This window comes from Rhizopus delemar, genomic scaffold (assembly GCF_000149305.1).
Source record: "Rhizopus delemar RA 99-880 supercont3.7 genomic scaffold, whole genome shotgun sequence".
Classification (NCBI taxonomy): domain Eukaryota; kingdom Fungi; phylum Mucoromycota; class Mucoromycetes; order Mucorales; family Rhizopodaceae; genus Rhizopus; species Rhizopus delemar.
Window position 1 is genome coordinate 1 of NW_027137833.1, and position 18,135 is coordinate 18,135.

Here is an 18,135-nt window from a genome sequence, read left to right on the forward strand (position 1 = left end):
GACAGGCACGTTAGGAGATTCAGCCGTACAGGTAAAGAAGTCATCGTAGTAAAGTTCCTTCAGATCATTTACCAAAACTTGTAAATAGTTGTTGATTTGTGTGTCCTTGGGTTCTTTGGGACCAGGAATAACGCAAACCAAGATGATATTTTCTTTTTTGTATCTGATGGATCTTGGAAGGTTATTTATTGTCAAGTAGATAGCACCAACAGAGTACACGTTTCTTTTGGATGACTGAAACCAATCGACATTCAACGTAAAAAGAAGAGATCTAGCTTGACTGGTAAATAAATTACCATCTCTATCTTTGAATTCATTCCAAAGTTGACCATCATAGATATCATACATGGTGTTGTTATGACGAGTACGATAGCGCCATGCTTCTACTGCTGATTCAAAGCTTGGTCGAGAGAACATCACAGTCAAGGCATACTTGATGGAATTGAATGCAGAGACCTTGTTGGCGTACATTTTGCTTGCACCAATCGTAGCAGGCTTGAAGAGTGGGGCATTACATGTGATGCGAAATTCAGAAAAGGTGCACTTCGAATCACAGTGTACTTCTTCAGGCTGGTACAGGGTATGGCATTCAGGACAGACAACAAGGCGAAACATACCTTTGTAGGTATAGTCAATTCCAACAGCATTTCGAAGAGTGTCCAACTTGGTAGGGAAGATTGGTTCGTAATGTAAGAGGACAACAAGATCATTAGCAAATTTCATTACTATTTCCGCAGCATATTCAGAAATGAAAAACAGCTGGAAATACGTCAAGAAAATTGCTATGAAAGCAACAACATCACTTTGGAATCCTTCAAGTTTAACTAAACGTTTGACAAAGTAAGTATTTTATATTTTATTAAAACAATTCTAGAAGGTTTTTACCTTTGGGCACATTGAATTCGACAACATCCATACAACTAGAGGCATCATCTTCATCATTTTCAATGACTTGCCAATTAGAAAAGTCTTCATCACCATTATTCTCAGAATCATTTTCACTTGACGGAATCACTTCATTATTGGTGTTAACTTCTGGAATTATTTCTGATTCACCTGTTTATATGATACGTTAGCAAAAAAACTATCTTAATGTAAGTAACAAACCTTTAACAGCTTCTTTCTTTCTATGGCGAGCAAGAGTCCATTGCGTAACAAATTGGTACTTGCCTGCTTCTCCTCCAGAGCATTGGGCGCAGTAACAATGGAATTTGTATGGGCTTGAAGAATACATTATAAATACAATAAAGAACTTGCGTTACTAATTATATACTGTTTGATTTACAACAACAATTGATGTTATTTATACTTTTTGAATATGTAAATTTTTACCGCTATTTCTATTCATCGGTTAAAATAATGATACAAAGAGAATGGGAAGATTCAGGAAAGATAATGGATAAATATGACATGTTGTCTTCTTGACGAATCAATCAATGATGATGTGAGTTGTTTATTGATTTAACAATATTTATCAAATAGGATTACATTGATGTACCGTTCTTAAAAACAGGTCCCGATGTGATTCTTAAAATACCGATATGAACAACAGATCAAAGGTAATTATTGCAGAAGTCTCATATTTATTTATAGAGATATGGTTTTACTGTAAATCAATGATATTAAATTTATTCATGAGTACTTATTTTTTTGTATGAATACAATAACAGTTTTTATGCATTGATATGTCGCTTTATGAACTCCTTATATACAACTCCAAAATCAAAGAATAAGAATCTTTAACAAATTTCAATTGATGTTGCTATATTACGACATCATACAATTGCGACTAAATAATAATACATTTTTCATCGAGTAAAATCAATTCAACTTTTCTGTTAAAAGATTTGAATCTTTTCCCGTCATATTCAGTACTATATTGATTGGCTTACTTAACTGCACTACTTTACGAAAAAAAAAAAAAAAAAAAAGAAAAAGAAAAAGAAAAAAGACAAAGTGATGATATTCTTAAAGTTGGGACAAAAAGCACATAAATTAGCATAGATACATTGAATAAGAAATTGAAATTAGCAAACAAAGGTAAATGAATTAACACATTTCTAATTGACATCTCAGTTAGATTTTTTTTTCTTGGTTGAAAAAAAACATTTCCAATTTCAGTGCAATTTCTAAAACCGCTTTCTAAAACCCAAAGTAAATCTTTGTATACTCTATGAATAAAACAAGGATCCTGTATGTAGGCTTTGTTCAACTTAAGGCAATTTGTAAAAGTAGGTATTCGTTTGAAATGTCATTTTTAACATTCTTTTTTTTTAACATGCAAGTAATTCCAACATTGCTTTTTTTCACATGCAAGTAATTCCGACATTGCAATTCTCTAATTTCAACATTATTTTTTTTTTTTTCTAAATCTCTTAAGATGCACTATTTTATTTCTTTAACAATAGCTCTTTTTTATAGTCTCTGCTATAAGGAATCTCAAAACATGTAAATTCGTTTGATGTTAATAATTATTGTTTCTTTTTGCAGTTAAAAATAAAAATGACTACCAAACCCATTCCTCCTTATTTTCTGCTTAGCTTTAGTCGTTTAAACATTGCCTTATCATCTGTGGTAGAAGTTATTTTCCTTGTGGTCAAAAAAAGGAAAATTGTATTTCTTTTTTTTTTTCTTTTTTCCTTGTTCATTTTTATTTTATCTCTTATTTAACATTTGCATTTATTACTTCCTATGATATATTCTGTTGTTCCAATTGTAATCAATTAATTTTACTCTTCGTTGGATAAAATCATTGAGCCTATGTTCCCTTTCGCAACTTAAGAAATGTTGTTCTTTATCTTTTCAGTGTAAACAAACAATTTTTTTTATCTTTTTTTTTGGGTACATAAACTAAGCATACTTTTCTTTTTTCTTTTTTTGCAGTATAGCAAATTCAGTATGCTTGATAAGAGAACGTCGCAACTCAAATAGTTATATGTCCGAGCTTACAATCCAATAGATATACTTTATTGGCCTTTGTTGAAATTTAAAAAATCATACACTGGTTTTGAAAATTTTTCATTTTTCCAATTTGAAAGTTGCCATGGATTCATGTAGTACAAAAGAGACAAAAAAAATTTTACAAGAAATACAATTTCATTTTATTCAGTATGCAGAGTGTAAACATATATATATCTTTACAGATATAGTATATACTTTTTTCTAGCTTTTTTTTGGTACAAAAATTACATCTCTATTCTGAAAATTCAATTTCGTATTATTTTACACGATGTTCCACTGTTAAAATACCCGATGTATAATAATTTAGAATATAGGGTTTGGGTGCAGTGTGTTCATTTGGAAAAAAGAGGCGGTTCTGACAAACATAGCACATATCAATCCAAGAAGGTGATTTGGCCGAGTTGGTCTAAGGCGCCGCACTCAAGTTGCGGTCTCGCAAGAGGCGTGAGTTCGAATCTCACAGTCACCATTTTAGATGTTTTCCATTGTGGTCATTGTTTTATTTTTGTCATGTTTTTTGTATTGAAAGATATTGTAGCACAAATGATGAAATTTTAGATCAAGAGAACAATGCTGATCACAAGAATAATTTTGATGTCCAGCGACATTGATGTCGTTCGACATAGATGTCAAACAACACAAACAATAAGCCACGCCAATTTTTATATAAATAAGATGAATATTTTTAAACAAAATAACATTATCCAATCCAATCCAATCCAATAAATTCAATAAATCAAATCCTCTTGCGATTAAAAAGCAATCTTTTCTTATTGGGTCACAATTACCTTTTCTTTTCTTTTTATTTTTACTTATTCTTTCTGATCTGATACCCGAGTTATCACAAATCAAGAAAGTTCCCTTTTATTTTTATCGTTTATCAAACAATCTTATTCTTAACCTTATTGATCTAAAAAGATCTGGTGGTCACTACTCAAAGACAATTTACTCTAAAGAACTGTTAAACGTTCAATCAAGTTACCTAAACTCAAGTCATTCAAGACTTCAAACCTCAATTTAAACAAATCTACATCACTTTAAACACAGCCAAGTCCCAAGTACTAAAACAGTACATTATTGTAACGAGAATGATGAAGACATCTATTGTGACAAAGAAGTCAAAAAATGAAAAAAGTCAAGAAAATGAAAGAAGTCAAAAAAATGAAAAAAGTCAAAAAGAAAAAAAAAATTAACAATATAAATATCCCAACTATTTAGATGAAGAAAAAAGACAGTGTGACAATAGAAGTGAATAAAGAGGTCACACGAAGCAAAAGTGAAAGAAGTCAAAATATGAAAAAAGTCGAAAATTGAAAAAAGTTGAAAAATGAAAAAAGTCAAAAAAAAATTAAGAAAAGCTAAAAAGAAAAAAAGAAAATATTCATATATATATATCCCATCTTTTTGTAAAGAAAATGTTAGTGAGTTTAAATAAATCATATATTTCTACTCAATAATTAACAAACTTAAACAAGAAAGTCCCTGTTTACCTAAACTTTTTACTCTACTTTAACTTTTATCAAGAAACATCGTATTGATCTTACACATAAGATCTGGTGGTCACTACTTATCAAGCATCTGCTTAAAATTCCATACAAAACAACAACTTACAAGGCAATCACAACCTTAAATCAAGCTCTACAAGCAAACTTTACCCAATTTAACTCACTTACTACAAGCCAACCTTTAAAATAACAACAGTACAGTTCTACTCACATTTTATTTTATATATTTTATTCAATAAACAGGCAACCTTCTCATAAAAGTTCCTGATCCCTTTATTTTTTTTTTTACCTTTACCTTTATTTGATCTTAATTAAAAGATCTGGTGGTCACTACAGTACCTTACTTTAAAAATTTCAAGAAAAACTTCTCTAAAACACTCAAGCTAAACCAACCATACTACAAAATAACACTATAAAATTTTGGACGGTACAACTGACTTTGAAATCGACTTACTTCAGTAATTTAACTGAAATACACAACATCGACTCAAGTAAAAATATCGACTCAAGTAAAAATGTTGACTCAAGTAAAAATATCAACCTTATTTCTTTTTCTTTTCCCTCTATTATTTTTATATAAATATCCCTATATCTTTTATTTCAATTTACTTCAGTTCACTTATATTCACTTCTATTCAATAAATAGTCTCTTAAAAGACAAATCTATCTATCTTATTTTATTACAAACAAGTCGAATTCCCTTGAAGCAAGCTATCTTCATTGTATTCATTTTATATTTTTATTACATTTCTTTACATTTTACTTTACAAATCAAGTTTGATCCACTTAACAAGATCTGGTGGTCACTATACACAAGCGAACTTATAACTCGAATTATCTACTCTATTTGGAATTTACTTTATCCAATACTTTATTCAATTACTAAAACTTTATCTCAACAACTTATATCAAATCTATCGAAACCCGAAAGCCTAACGAACCTTACAATATACAGTTGTAATTTTCTTTAATACAGTGGGTCAAAATACCTCACAAATGTATGATGATTTTTACTTATTTTTGATGTAATTCCATGAGAAATTGGCTCAATCATTTCAAATTTGAAATATAAAGTCATCCATATGTATGCTACTGTGTACCAAAATTTTAAACTCAGATCATTAGCTGAGATCTATTAGGAGACAGATACTTAACCTCGGTCTATTTGTGAGGTATTTTGACTTTATTAATATCTAGTTGATCCGCCCTTTTCAGCAATGACAGCTTGTATTCTTTCTGGCATACTGTCAATATACTTCAAGCATTGATCCTTAGTAAAGGAATTCCACTCTTTTCCCACTCTCTGCCACAGTTCGTGCATGCTTTTTGCTCTATTTTCGTACATACTTAGCTTCAGCTTAAGATGGTGCCATATACAGTGGGTCAAAAAACTGCACCAACGCAACTCAGTTTTTCGGAAATACCAGTATAGCTCTGTCAGTTTAAAAGTAAACATTACGAAACTTGGAACAAAAAGAGTTAATACAGTTACTATTTATTGATAAAAGTTTCAAAATCAGATGCGGAGTATTGATCTAAGGAACACTCAGCAAAAAGAGGAGGTCGGTTGGTGCAGTTTTTTGACTTTTCTAATATTTAGTGGATCCACCCTTTTCTGCTAAGACAGCTTGTATTCTGTCGGGCATACTGTCTATATATTTGATGCATTGTTTCTTAGTAAACGAATTCCATTCATTTTCGACTCTTTGCCACAGGTCATGGATGCTAGTCGCCCTATTATCATACATGCTTAGCTTTAACTTCAAATGATGCCATATATGTTCAATAGGATTAAGATCTGGACTTTGTGATGGCCAATCGTCAATGTAAATCATGCCACTATCCTTCATCCATTGTGTTGTGGACTTTGATCGATGTTTGGGATCATTATCGTGCTGAAATACCGACGTTTCCCAGTTCAGACCATAGCATTCCATAGTGTCTTTTAGACTTGTACCAAGGATTTCTTGGTATACCTCTGAATTCATGGTGCCATTATAGATCTGACATGCGTATCCAGGTCCTTCGCTGGTTATACAACCCCATAACATGAGACCACCGCCTCCATGCTTCACAGTAACGTCGATATGGTGAGGCTGTAAACGATCACATTTTCTTTTCCAGTAATACTTGCAACCATCAGAGCCCCAAATGTTGATTTTCGTCTCATCAGAAAAGATAACACGTCGCCAATCATGTACTGTCCAATATTGATGCTTTTTAGCCCATGTTAATCGAGCCTTCTTGTGCTTTTCAGTCAATAATGGCTTCTTCTTTTTGATCTCAGCATAAATTTCAACTGAATGTAAGACATTAATTGCCGATTGATACGACATAGGGCGCCCCAGCTCCTCCAACTTCATTTGCACATCCTTGGCAGTCTTCAAACAACTTGTGAGCACTTATCTCTTGATGTATCGGCGTGTTGACTCTGTTACAATGCTCGGTCTACCTCCTCTTTTACGTATTCTATCGTGTATCCACTTATTTGCATACCTATTGACGGTATTTCTATGCACTCCAACTCGTTTCCCAATGACTGCAGGATCAACACCGTTCTCTAATAATGCTTTGATACTGTTTTGAATATCGGATGGAAGCTTTTTGGGCATTTCTAATGATGGATGGATACTGACGATGTAGGATGAGTTTGGGTAAAGTAGGAAAGAAAAAAAAAAGAAAATAATTGCAAAAAAATTTATTTTAAGATCCCCAGTGTGACTAGGAATAAAAACAATTAGATTAAATCCGTCGGAATTGTCTCAGTCCGGACATACGATACCAAATACCTTTTCATTTTAAAAGTCAAAAAACTGCACCAACCGACCTCCTCTTTTTGCTGAGTGTTCCTTAGATCAATACTCCGCATCTGATTTTGAAACTTTTATCAATAAATAGTAACTGTATTAACTCTTTTTGTTCCAAGTTTCGTAATGTTTACTTTTAAACTGACAGAGCTATACTGGTATTTCCGAAAAACTGAGTTGCGTTGGTGCAGTTTTTTGACCCACTGTATGCTCGATTGGATTCAAATCAGGACTTTGGGATGTCCAGTCATCAATGTAACGCATGCTGTTATCTTCCATATACTGTTTTGTTGACTTTGATCGGTGTTTTGGGTCGTTGTCATGCTGAAAAATGGATGATTTCCAATCTAGGCCATAGTACCCGAGTGTGTCTTTAAGGCTTGTACCAAGGATTTCTTGGTACACCTCTGAATTCATGGTGCCATCATATATCTGACAGGCATACCCGGGTCCCTCACTGGTTATACAGCCCCACAACATGATACCATCACCACCATGCTTCACTGTAACTTCAATGTGATGAGGCTGAAGACGGTCTCCTTTACGCTTCCAGTAGTATTTACAGCCATCCGAGCCCCAAATATTAATTTTGGTTTCATCCGAGAAGATGACACGTCGCCAGTCGTGAATGGTCCAATACTGATGCTTTTTAGCCCAAGCTAATCGAGCTTTCTTGTGCTGTGCAGTGAGTAAAGGCTTCTTCTTTTTTATCTCGGCAAAAATCTCCACAGAATGCAAAACGTTAATAGCGGATTGGTACGACATAGAATAGCCCAACTCTTCCAACTTCAGGCGGACCTCCTTGGCAGTCCTTAATGAGCCGTTTAGAACCTCTCGCTTGATTAGACGACGAGTGATGTCGCTTACAAGGCGTTGTTTGCCGCCTTTCTTGCGAATCCGGTTAGGCATCCACTTATTTGCATAGTTGATAACGGTGTTTTGATGCACTCCAAACCGTTTTGCAACAACATCAGTCAATACATCATGCTCTATTGCTGATTTGATGTCCATTTGAGTTTCGTATGGTAAGGATTTGGGCATTTTTGCAGACAGATGGATGATGCTGTAGATGGAAATTTACTTACGGATTAGCGAAAGAAAGAATAACCAATTCTTTTCCAAAGTTTAAATTTTATGTCCCGGGGTGACTGCACTATCCGGGAAATATTTAAAACTTGCCGCAACATTGTTTGGAATGACCTATGGCGGAGAAAAGAAATAACTGATGAAAGTCAAAATACCTCACAAATAGACCGTCTCCAGTTCATAGTTACTTATTCGCTCATTTTTCAATTTCCGTCGTCGGAACTTTGTGCAAATATACTCAACGTATTGGACAGCACCTGTGCAAAATTTGAGAAAGATGCAAATATTATTGAGTAATCCAGAAGACTACAACCTCAAAAAGTGCTGAGGTTTGTGAGGTATTTTGACCCACTGTACATATTTCAAATGTTACCATCCTTAACAAAAGTATCGATTATGAGCTTCAAGGTATTTTGGTTGCGGTTAGGTACCGTCAGCAAGAACACCTTACGTTCGGGCGTGCGCTCTACACCTCCAACAACCCAAACACCGTCTATCCTCTCTCCCTTATTGTACTTTCTTTTACCAAATTTACTCTCATCTATTTCAACAACAATTGGCTGTCCATCACTGCCAACCCCACCTAAGTATGACTAATTAATTACATACTCTGATATCAACAAAGCATCACGTACCAACTTGAACATCTTCAATTCGAAGATCTGCCTCAATTACTTGATAGATATCTTTGACAATGCTGCGGACAGTTGGCAGGCTAAGTCCAGTCATGGTAGATATTGTTCCGTTTGGAACTTGCAGCAGAAAGAGATACACTACTAACAGTGTTTGATGGATAATTGACTTGCGACCTTGAAAGAAGGATCCATCCAGGTAAGAAATACGGCTACGACCGCACGCACAGGTGGTTGAGCCGCATCGGCAAAAGAATCCATCCCTGCTGGACTGGTTCAAGCGCATTTCGGAGCCTTCCTTGCACTTGCGCGATGAAAAAAAGGCACCGTTCTCCTTCAAGTAACTTTTACCAGTTGCCTTTAGTTATTTTCCCTCCCACTTAAAAAATAAACTTACTTCAATGTACATTCAGCCGTCATAGTTCTTTCAGCGATGTATGCAAGAGTTGGCATGTTGTTAGCAGCGTTAGAAGACATTGGAGATTGATAAAACTGATAAAAAGATGAAGGAAAGAAAAAAAAACAGAAATAACAGGCTTTTTTATATTTTTTTTACATGTTTCGTTATCTGTCCGAAATCAGCCGATAGATAGGCAGCATCTCCGCAACGGGAATTCGTTTTACCATACAGAACCGATAAAAGTTTTCCGAAAACTTTTGATATTTCCAAAAAAAATAAGTTACTTAGACCCAAAAATAATGCAAAAAGTAGACTATGTTTGCTGAGCGTCTACCGAGAATCGAACCAACGCCTTTAGAATGAGAAGCCATTAGGATAACCCAATAACCACAAATGTTGATTTGCCGATTCTCGTTTCGCAATCCTTTTTGTCATACAATTTTTGGTTTTTGGAGCAGTTTTTCTCGACCTGCAGAAGTCGTATCTCGGCCCGGACTTTTTTAATGACCTTCTACTTGTCATCCCTCTTGAGTGAAGTAATGAAGAAGGAAGAAAAAATGACTGTCCTTAGTAGATCTCGCAATTGGCCAATTTTGGCTTAATAAACTCCGCTTAAAAATGATGTAATCGTGTTCTGTGACCCCAATTACCATATTAAGCATACCAAACTCCGCGTGCGGAGTTTGTATATATATTTATAGTAGATGGACGGTAAATCTTTCATAGATCCCATTCCAAGTGCCTAATAGCTGGTTGTTAGCATCGTTTAAGAATTCTATGATCTATAGAAGTACGTGCCTTCAATGGTGTTAGTGCAGGCACCTGTCTTTGGATCGCGAAACGTTTTGGAATGATTGACTGTTTGAACAATAAGACTTCGGCTTGGATCGCTGTCGATCCCTTTATATCCTTTCCAACAGTCTACCATGACATGTGAGCCTGTCAACAAGGGTTAGGTACACTGATCATCTAGCGTATACATATTGTAATCGTTACCATCCTTAACAAAAGTATCGATTATGAGCTTCAAGGTATTTTGGTTGCGGTTAGGTACCGTCAGCAAGAACACCTGACGTTCGGGCGTACGCTCTACGCCTCCAACAACCCAAACACCATCGACTCTCTTCCCCTTGTTGTACTTTCTCTTGCCAAACTTGCTTTCATCTATCTCTACGACAATAGGCTGTCCAGCACTATCAACCCCACCTAAGTATGATTTATTAATTACATACTCTAGTATAAACAAAGCACCACGTACCAACTTGGACATCTTCAATTCGAAGATCTGCCTCCATTACTTGATAGACGTCTTTAACAATGTTACGAACAGTTGGCAGACTAAGACCAGTCATGGTGGATATTGTTCCGTTCGGAACTTGAAGCAAAAAGAGGTACACTACTAATAGTGTTTGATGGATGATGGACTTGCGACCTTGAAAGAAGGACCCATCCAAGTAAGAAATGCGGCTACGCCCACACGCACAGGTGGTTGAGCCGCATCGCCAAAAGAATCCATCCCGGCTGGACTGGTTCAAGCGCATTTCAGAGCCTTCTTTACATTTGCGCGAAGAAAAAAAGGCACCGTTCTCCTTCAAATAACTTTTACCAGTTGCCTTTAATTACTTTCCCTCCCAGTTAAAAAATAAACTTACTTCAATGTACATTCAGCCGTCATGGTTCTTTCTGCGATGTAAGCAAGAGTTGGCATGTTGTTAGCAGCGTTAGAAGACATTGGAGATTGATAAAATTGATAAAAAGATGAAGGAAAGAAAAAAAAAAAAGAAATGGTCGGCCTTTTTATATCTTTTTTACATGTTTTGTTATCTGTCCGAAACCAGCCGATAGATAGACAACATCTCCGCAACGGGGATTCGTTTTACCATACAGAACTGATAAGATTTTTCCGAAAACTTTTGATATTTCCAAAAAAAATAATAAGTTACTTTGACCCAAAAATAATGCAAAAAGTAGACTATGTTTGCTGAGCGTCTACTGGGAATCGAACCAACGCCTTCAAAATGAGAATCTATTATCATAACCTGTTCACCACGAATGCTAATTTGCCGATTCTCGTTTCGCAAGCTTTTTTGTCATGCAATTGCTAATTTTTGGAGCTGTTTTTCTCGACCTGCAGAAGTCGTATCTCGATCCGGACTTTTTTAATGACCTTCTACTTGTCATCCCTCTTGAATGAAGTGATAAAAAAGGAAAAATATCGACTGTTCTTAGTAGATCTCACAATTGGCCAATTTTGGCTTAATAAACTCCGCTTAAAAATGATGTAATCGTGTTCTGTGACCCCAATTACCATATTAAGCATACCAAACTCCGCGTGCGGAGTTTGTATATATATATATAGTGGATGGACGGTAAATCTTTCATAGATCCGAGTTATCAAAATTTTTGAGAGTATGAACTTAGTTCAGGTCCGAACTTTCTTTGACAAATGGTACAGTTTGACTAAAAGGATCTATAGTTTCGTCACAATAAACTGCAACGATTTAAATTCCGCCGTTTTGTTCTTGCGCGTTACAATAGAATAAAAAGATATGACAAGTGTCGTGCTTGTTCTTGTGCTTTACTTTTAAGATATGAAAATAAGACTTTAGATTATTCGATAATTAGATGATCTTTATTGATATTCAAATTCTAAGAGTATTTATATTATTTTACAAAGTGAATTATTTACAGTAATAGTTATATTTTGTGAGTCATGATGAAAGTTCATTATTGTCTACTGTGAGATTGGAGTTTGTAAGGTTTTTAGAGTGTTAAATAGGTTTGTATTAAATAAGTCTTGATATAAGATTAAAGGTTTATGTAGGATTTGATTCCAAAAAGAGTAATGATTTGAGTGTGAGTTTCTTGCGTTAAGTGACCACCAGATCTTATTAAGTAGATCAAAGTATTTTGAGTAAAGTGAAATAAAAAGATAAAATAAAAGTAAAATAAAAAGGATTTACAATGAAGTGTATATACTTCAAGGGACTTCTTGTTCTTGATGTTAAGTAAAATAAAAGAAAAATAGAAGAGACTTACTTTGCATGATATTTATTGAAATAATCAAAAGTAAGTATAAGCAAAAATAAGTATAAGTAAGTGTAAGTAAGTGTAGTTAAAAAAGAATAAGAAATATTGGGTTATTATATATTTTTTTGGTTTTTCTGATTATCTGTTGTTTTTGTTTTTTTTGTAAAGTAAAAATTTTGTATGAATTTACATAGCCATCTAAATTCAAACAACTATCTGTATTCATACAGCTTACTGTATTCATATAGCTGTCTGCATTCATTCAATTCTTGTGGTGTTATTTTAAAGGTTGTCTTGCAAGTTTGAGTGTTAAATTGGGTAAAGTTTGCTTGTAAAGCTTGATTTAAGGTTGTTATTGCCTTGTAAGTTGTTGTTTTGTATGGAATTTAAGCAGATGCTTGATAAGTAGTGACCACCAGATCTTATGTGTAAGATCAATACGATATTTCTTGACAAAAGTTAAAGTAGAGTAAAAAGTTTAGGTAAACATGGACTTTCTTGTTAAAGTTTGTTAATTATTGAGTAGAAATATATGATTTATTTAAACTGACTGACAATTTCTTCACAAAAAGATGGGATATATATATATGTATAATATTTTTTTTTCTTTTTAGCTTTTCTTATTTTTTTGACCTTTTTTATATTTTCAACATTTTTTATTTTTTTAACTTTTTTCATTTTTTTTATCTTTTTGACTTGACTCGGCTAATCTCTGTGCATCTTCATTGCCATTTTCGTTACAGAGGTACAGTTCTTTTTCGTAGCAATTGTGTTACACTACTTCATGAGTCATCTTCAGTAACTCGTACAAAAGTCTTGATAAAGAACGAATCGTAACCTTGCCAAAAATAGAAAACAAAAGTGTCGTGTTCTTTATAGTAATGTATGTAAAAGGAAATATAAGTATATGGTCTTAAAGATTAGGTAGTAGATAATTCTCCTTTTATTTCTAATAATTATTGGGTCTATTTATATTACTTTACAGAACTGAGGTATATACTGCAACTTTAACGTTTTTGTTGTAATGGCCTTAAGAGTTTAGAAGTAAATTTGACTTTTCTTTAGAGTTTAAAAGAATTTGAGATCAAAGATTTGTGTTTAAATGAATAAATTTGGTTTGCTTGTAGTAAGTGACCACCAGATCTTGTATTGTAGATCAAACAGTAAAAGGTAATAAAGAGTTTTCTTGATAAGAGAATATAAAAGTGATACGATGAAGATAATTTGACTTCAAAGGACTTGACTTGCTTGAGTTATAAAATAAAAATAAAGAGTTTTGATAAAGAGGAACTCGATGTTTATTTGAATAAAAGATATTTTTAAAAGTGAAGTTCAGTCAAATTATAAGAGGGGATATTTATATGATTATTATATTTTTTTTTTTTGTTTATCTTTAGGGACTGAGGTCCCTCCTTCGACTGAGGTCCCTCCTTCGACTGAGTCCCTCCTAGGACTGAGTCCTTCCTAGGACTGAGTCCTTTCTTCAGCAAAAGTTACACCAACTGCGTCACAGATCCCCCCACCAAGAGAAGAACCGACCTCGGTTTGAGACATCAACTGACCCCATTGATCGTGATTTTTCATTTTGGTGACAAGAGTACGGTAGACGGTGCAATTTGGAAGAATAGTCTTGAGTTGATTATACTTTGCTGTTTCATATAAATAAATGTCACGCTGGTTGTTTCCAGGTCTTTTGAATTTCAAGTGTGCCCATTCAGTTACATTTTGTGCAAAGCTTTTAGCCACAATTTCTTTTTGACGATTAATCATTGCTTGCTGTTCCAATAATGAACGATACTGTTCATAATACTCGGACATACATAATTCATAGAACCATGAATCGTCGGTAATGCTCTGGTTGTTTTGAATCAAAGGCTCATCCAAGATAACTTCATTGTTCTCTTGTTCATTTTCTTCATCATCATTCATGCTTGCTTCTTGCTGTTCCATGATTTCAGATTCAATTCGAGCCATAGTATTTGTGATAAACTCGTACTTGCTTACTATTTGTCCATCGACTTGGTAGTTATAATTTTTGTATTGGTTCTCGTAAAAGATCAAGAAATTGTCTAAAGCTTGGCAGGCAGCCTCGATTCCTTGTTCAATGTATTGCTTCTTGACATAGTTCTCAACAGTGTCCAAGTAGACGGGTCCTTGAGTATTGGCAGCAGAGTTTTCTTGTACTTCTTGCATGTTGCTCATTGTTTTAAAATATTTGATATAAATTTTTTTTTTTTGATTTTCTTTGAGGTATATATATGCTTTTGTGTGTGACTTTAATGAAGAAGTTCTTGCGTTTCAGTATCCATTTGGTGTACAAGAATTCGCTCATTCTCCATGATCCATTGTGTCTTGGGAAGCAAATATGCTTTCAATCGATTTCCATGTACTCTTCTTAATTTAGTATCCCGGATGTCTGCACTCTTGATGTGATACGTGCCTTTTCCCAAAATATGTTGTATGATGAATGGACCTTCCCATTTATCTTGCAGTTTTCCTGACCAGGAGGTGGACATATAGTCTTTGAATACTAATACTAATTCACCTATCTTGAATGGAGGTTTCAACTCCTTACTCTGATCCAATAATTTTTTCTCTATAGCTTTCTTTTGGGCAATTTGAGTTTGCTTGATGGCTTGAGTAGCTTGTTCACGGATTCGATTCAAGTTATGTATTTGATGTGTTGTCCTATGCCACAGCTTTGCTTCAAATTTAGGAGAATTTTTCTCATACAAGTGATGATCTAGGTCAAAAGGTGTTCTGGGTTCGTAGCCATAAACTAAGAAAAAAGGGGAATGCTTGGTTGTAGCTTGCTTGATTGATCTATAGGCAAACAATGTCGCAGGTAAATAAGCATCCCAGTCTAACTTTTCTTCATAGGAACGCCTCTGTAGTATTTGTCCAAGTGTTCGGTTGAACCGTTCTATCAGGCCATTGCTTTGTGGGTTGTAGGGTGTTGTAGTTTTGTGTATTATGTTGTAATTTCTACACACCTGTCGGATGAGTTCACTTAAAAAGGGTTTACCATTATCTGACACCATGATTGTTGGGCATCCATGTCTGCAAATGATGTCTTCATAAACAAACAATGCTATTTCTGATGCATTTTGAAATCGTAAGGGTCTCGCCTCTACGTATTTTGTAAGATAATCTATAGCTGCAATAATATATCTATGTCCTGATCTCGATGTTTGTACATGTTTCACATCTAAGGCAACTCGATCAAATGGTTTTGCTGAAACTGCTACGGGATATAATTCTTCTTTCAACATTTTCTTCCCATGCATTTGGCATCTGTAACATTTCTTGACATATTCCATGATATCGTGTGACATATTATCCCAGTAGTAACGAGATGATATTTTGTGTAGAGTATTATTGTAAGCCAGATGACCTCCTAATGGATGTTGGTGGTATGCGTACATGATTTCTTCTGCTTCCTTTTTGTTTAATACTTTTCTGATAATCCCGTTGTCTGTATTGTATCTATACAAGATGTCTCGATAAATTGTAAACTTATTTGCTTCTTTCTTGAGGTATTTCTTCATTCTAGAAGTTGCGTCTTCAGCTATTTTCATTGTTTGTAGATATTGTGTCAACTGATCGATTTTGTATTGTTCCATTTTGCTTATTGTTTGAAGTTGGTATGTTATGTCGGGATTTTTATTTTTTTCTTTTGTACTGTTTTTATAAGGTTTTATGGATTTTGTTTCAACTACCCCTCCCTTCCTCCATGTAGTTTTGGTAAAATATATATATATATATATAGATTGATATTGTTATTTATATGTCTTCATTGTTGTGTATCTTTAATATCCGAGCCTTGATAAAAAGTCTGCGCTCTCGTTTACTCTTCCAGGTCGATATTTTATTTCGAAATCGTATTCAGCAAGTGTTGTGATCCATCGTGCTATAATTCCGGTAGGATTTGGTGATTTGAGTAATCCGTGTAATGCTGAATGATCTGTGATAATCGTGAATCTTTTTCCCAACAGATAAGGACGAAACATTTTTACTGCCCATATGACTGCCAAACATTCTAGCTTTGTCGGTGCGTAATTTATTTCACTGGACCTTAGTCCCCTACTCGCGAATATGACTGGATGCTCGTGACCATTTTCATCTAATTGTGTAAGGATACACCCAAGTCCTGCTTTTGAAGCGTCTGTGACCAAAATAAAGGGTTTATTGAAATCGGGTCTAGTCAAGACAGGAGCGGTTGTAAGCAGTTTCTTCAAGGTTTCAAAGGAATCAGTGGTCTTTTCTGTCCATGGAACTTGTTTAGTAGTTTTTGTTTGATCATGTAAAGGTCTTGCTATAGCGGCAAAATTCTTTATAAATCGTCTATAATAAGAAGCCAAGCCTAAAAATCCTCTGACTTGTTTGAGTGTCTTTGGTTGTGGATATTCGATGATTTTCTTGATTTTTTCTGGGTCTGTTTGTACACCATCTTTTGTTACGATATAGCCAAGGAATTTGAGATGATCTTTGAAGAAAAAACATTTTTCAGGATTTAGTTTGAGATTTGCAATTTGTATACATTGAAAAACTTGTTCCAAGTGGTGTAAATGGTCTTGTTGGTTAAATGAATATACATTTAAGTCGTCTATATATGCTACCAGGCACTTATTAATGAGTGGCCGAAAACATAAATCAATAAGTCGTTGGAATGTGGCAGGAGAGTTTACAAGTCCCATTGGTAATGTATTGTAATGGTATATTCCAAACTTTGTTGTGAAGGCAGTTAATTCTTTACTATCTTCTTCCATCGGTACTTGATGAAAACCAGCTCGCATATCTAATGCTGAGAAAACTTTAGCTTTTCCTAACGTGTCTAGCAAGTCATCAATTCGTGGTAATGGGTATGCATCTTTTTTTGTAACTGCGTTAAGCTTTCGGTAGTCTATTACCATCCTGTATTCTCCATTTTTCTTTTTAACTAAGATGACTGGCGCAGCCCACGGACTATTTGAAGGGGATATTACACCTAGTTTTGTGTATTTTTCTAGTTCTTTTTGCAAGTGTTCTGCTTCTAAAGGGCTAATCCGATACGGTCGGTGACTGATAGGCAATGTGCCTTCTTGTACAGTTATTTTGTGTCGTAGCAACTTTGTATAGCCGATACTATTATTATCCCAATCGAAAATTTCTTCGTATTTCTTTAAGAGCCTTTTTAACATTCTTGCAATTTTTCTATCCATTTCCCCAATTTCAAGCTTACTGTACTTTTCTGCTTCTAAAGTTTCTTTATCTTCATCTGAGGTTTCTTTGTCCATTGCTTCGGTCATTTCCATAGTACAAAGATGAATATTCTTTTCAACATCATATGCTTGTATAATCGTATCTTCTTTAAGGTTGAGTTTTTCCAAGATTCCAATTTCTTCGCCTGGATCCAAAATTATATTATCATTAGAGCGATTATGTATTCGAATTTCCAAACTCTTTTTGTTGGTAATAAAGTTGTGACAAGGGTCAAGGATACCGGTTTTTTGTAGAATTTTGGTGCTGGTTATTTCAAAACTATACATTAATCCCCTAAGTTCATCTTTAGGTTTCTTGATTATGATAGTCTTTGATGAGTTTGCCGGGATAGTTAATCCATCTGATGAGGCTTCCAGAATGCATTGATTTTTAAGATTTTTTATCTGTATGTCTTTCTTATAATCATTTTCAAGCAGTAATAGTGAATGCTCTTCATCCTCAACTTCTTCTTC

General features: G+C 34.5%; 7 protein-coding genes and 1 non-coding gene across 8 annotated transcripts; 1 reads left to right on the forward strand and 7 right to left on the reverse strand.

Annotated features, from left to right (window-relative positions):
• Positions 1-72: 72 nt before the first annotated feature.
• RO3G_09192 (uncharacterized protein) lies at positions 73-1,234 on the reverse strand (the record flags this gene model as incomplete). The annotated part of the gene is made up of 3 exons (XM_067663777.1): positions 73-824; positions 886-1,056; positions 1,108-1,234. Coding segments are annotated over 3 exons (1,050 nt in total), but the record flags the coding sequence as incomplete, so codon positions are not given.
• Positions 1,235-3,347: 2,113 nt separating this feature from the next.
• Positions 3,348-3,430, forward strand: RO3G_19099. Its single transcript has one exon. It is a non-coding gene; the product is annotated as a tRNA-Leu (tRNA).
• Positions 3,431-6,055: 2,625 nt separating this feature from the next.
• On the reverse strand, positions 6,056-6,802 carry RO3G_09193 (uncharacterized protein; the record flags this gene model as incomplete). The annotated part of the gene is made up of 1 exon (XM_067663778.1): positions 6,056-6,802. One exon carries the CDS (start codon positions 6,800-6,802, stop codon positions 6,056-6,058), a length of 747 nt encoding a protein of 248 aa, XP_067519879.1.
• A 621-nt stretch (positions 6,803-7,423) lies between these two features.
• RO3G_09194 (uncharacterized protein) lies at positions 7,424-8,314 on the reverse strand (the record flags this gene model as incomplete). The annotated part of the gene is made up of 1 exon (XM_067663779.1): positions 7,424-8,314. One exon carries the CDS (start codon positions 8,312-8,314, stop codon positions 7,424-7,426), a length of 891 nt encoding a protein of 296 aa, XP_067519880.1.
• Positions 8,315-8,721: 407 nt separating this feature from the next.
• RO3G_09195 (uncharacterized protein) lies at positions 8,722-9,468 on the reverse strand (the record flags this gene model as incomplete). The annotated part of the gene is made up of 3 exons (XM_067663780.1): positions 8,722-8,942; positions 8,995-9,203; positions 9,389-9,468. 3 exons carry the CDS (start codon positions 9,466-9,468, stop codon positions 8,722-8,724), a joined length of 510 nt encoding a protein of 169 aa, XP_067519881.1.
• Positions 9,469-10,343: 875 nt separating this feature from the next.
• Positions 10,344-11,123, reverse strand: RO3G_09196 (uncharacterized protein; the record flags this gene model as incomplete). Its single annotated transcript, XM_067663781.1, has 3 exons — positions 10,344-10,597; positions 10,650-10,858; positions 11,044-11,123. 3 exons carry the CDS (start codon positions 11,121-11,123, stop codon positions 10,344-10,346), a joined length of 543 nt encoding a protein of 180 aa, XP_067519882.1.
• A 2,762-nt stretch (positions 11,124-13,885) lies between these two features.
• RO3G_09197 (uncharacterized protein) lies at positions 13,886-14,614 on the reverse strand (the record flags this gene model as incomplete). Its single annotated transcript, XM_067663782.1, has 1 exon — positions 13,886-14,614. The coding sequence occupies one exon, from the start codon at positions 14,612-14,614 to the stop codon at positions 13,886-13,888; it is 729 nt and encodes a 242-aa protein (XP_067519883.1).
• Positions 14,615-16,230: 1,616 nt separating this feature from the next.
• Positions 16,231-17,949, reverse strand: RO3G_09198 (uncharacterized protein; the record flags this gene model as incomplete). Its single annotated transcript, XM_067663783.1, has 2 exons — positions 16,231-16,907; positions 17,178-17,949. 2 exons carry the CDS (start codon positions 17,947-17,949, stop codon positions 16,231-16,233), a joined length of 1,449 nt encoding a protein of 482 aa, XP_067519884.1.
• Positions 17,950-18,135: the final 186 nt, after the last annotated feature.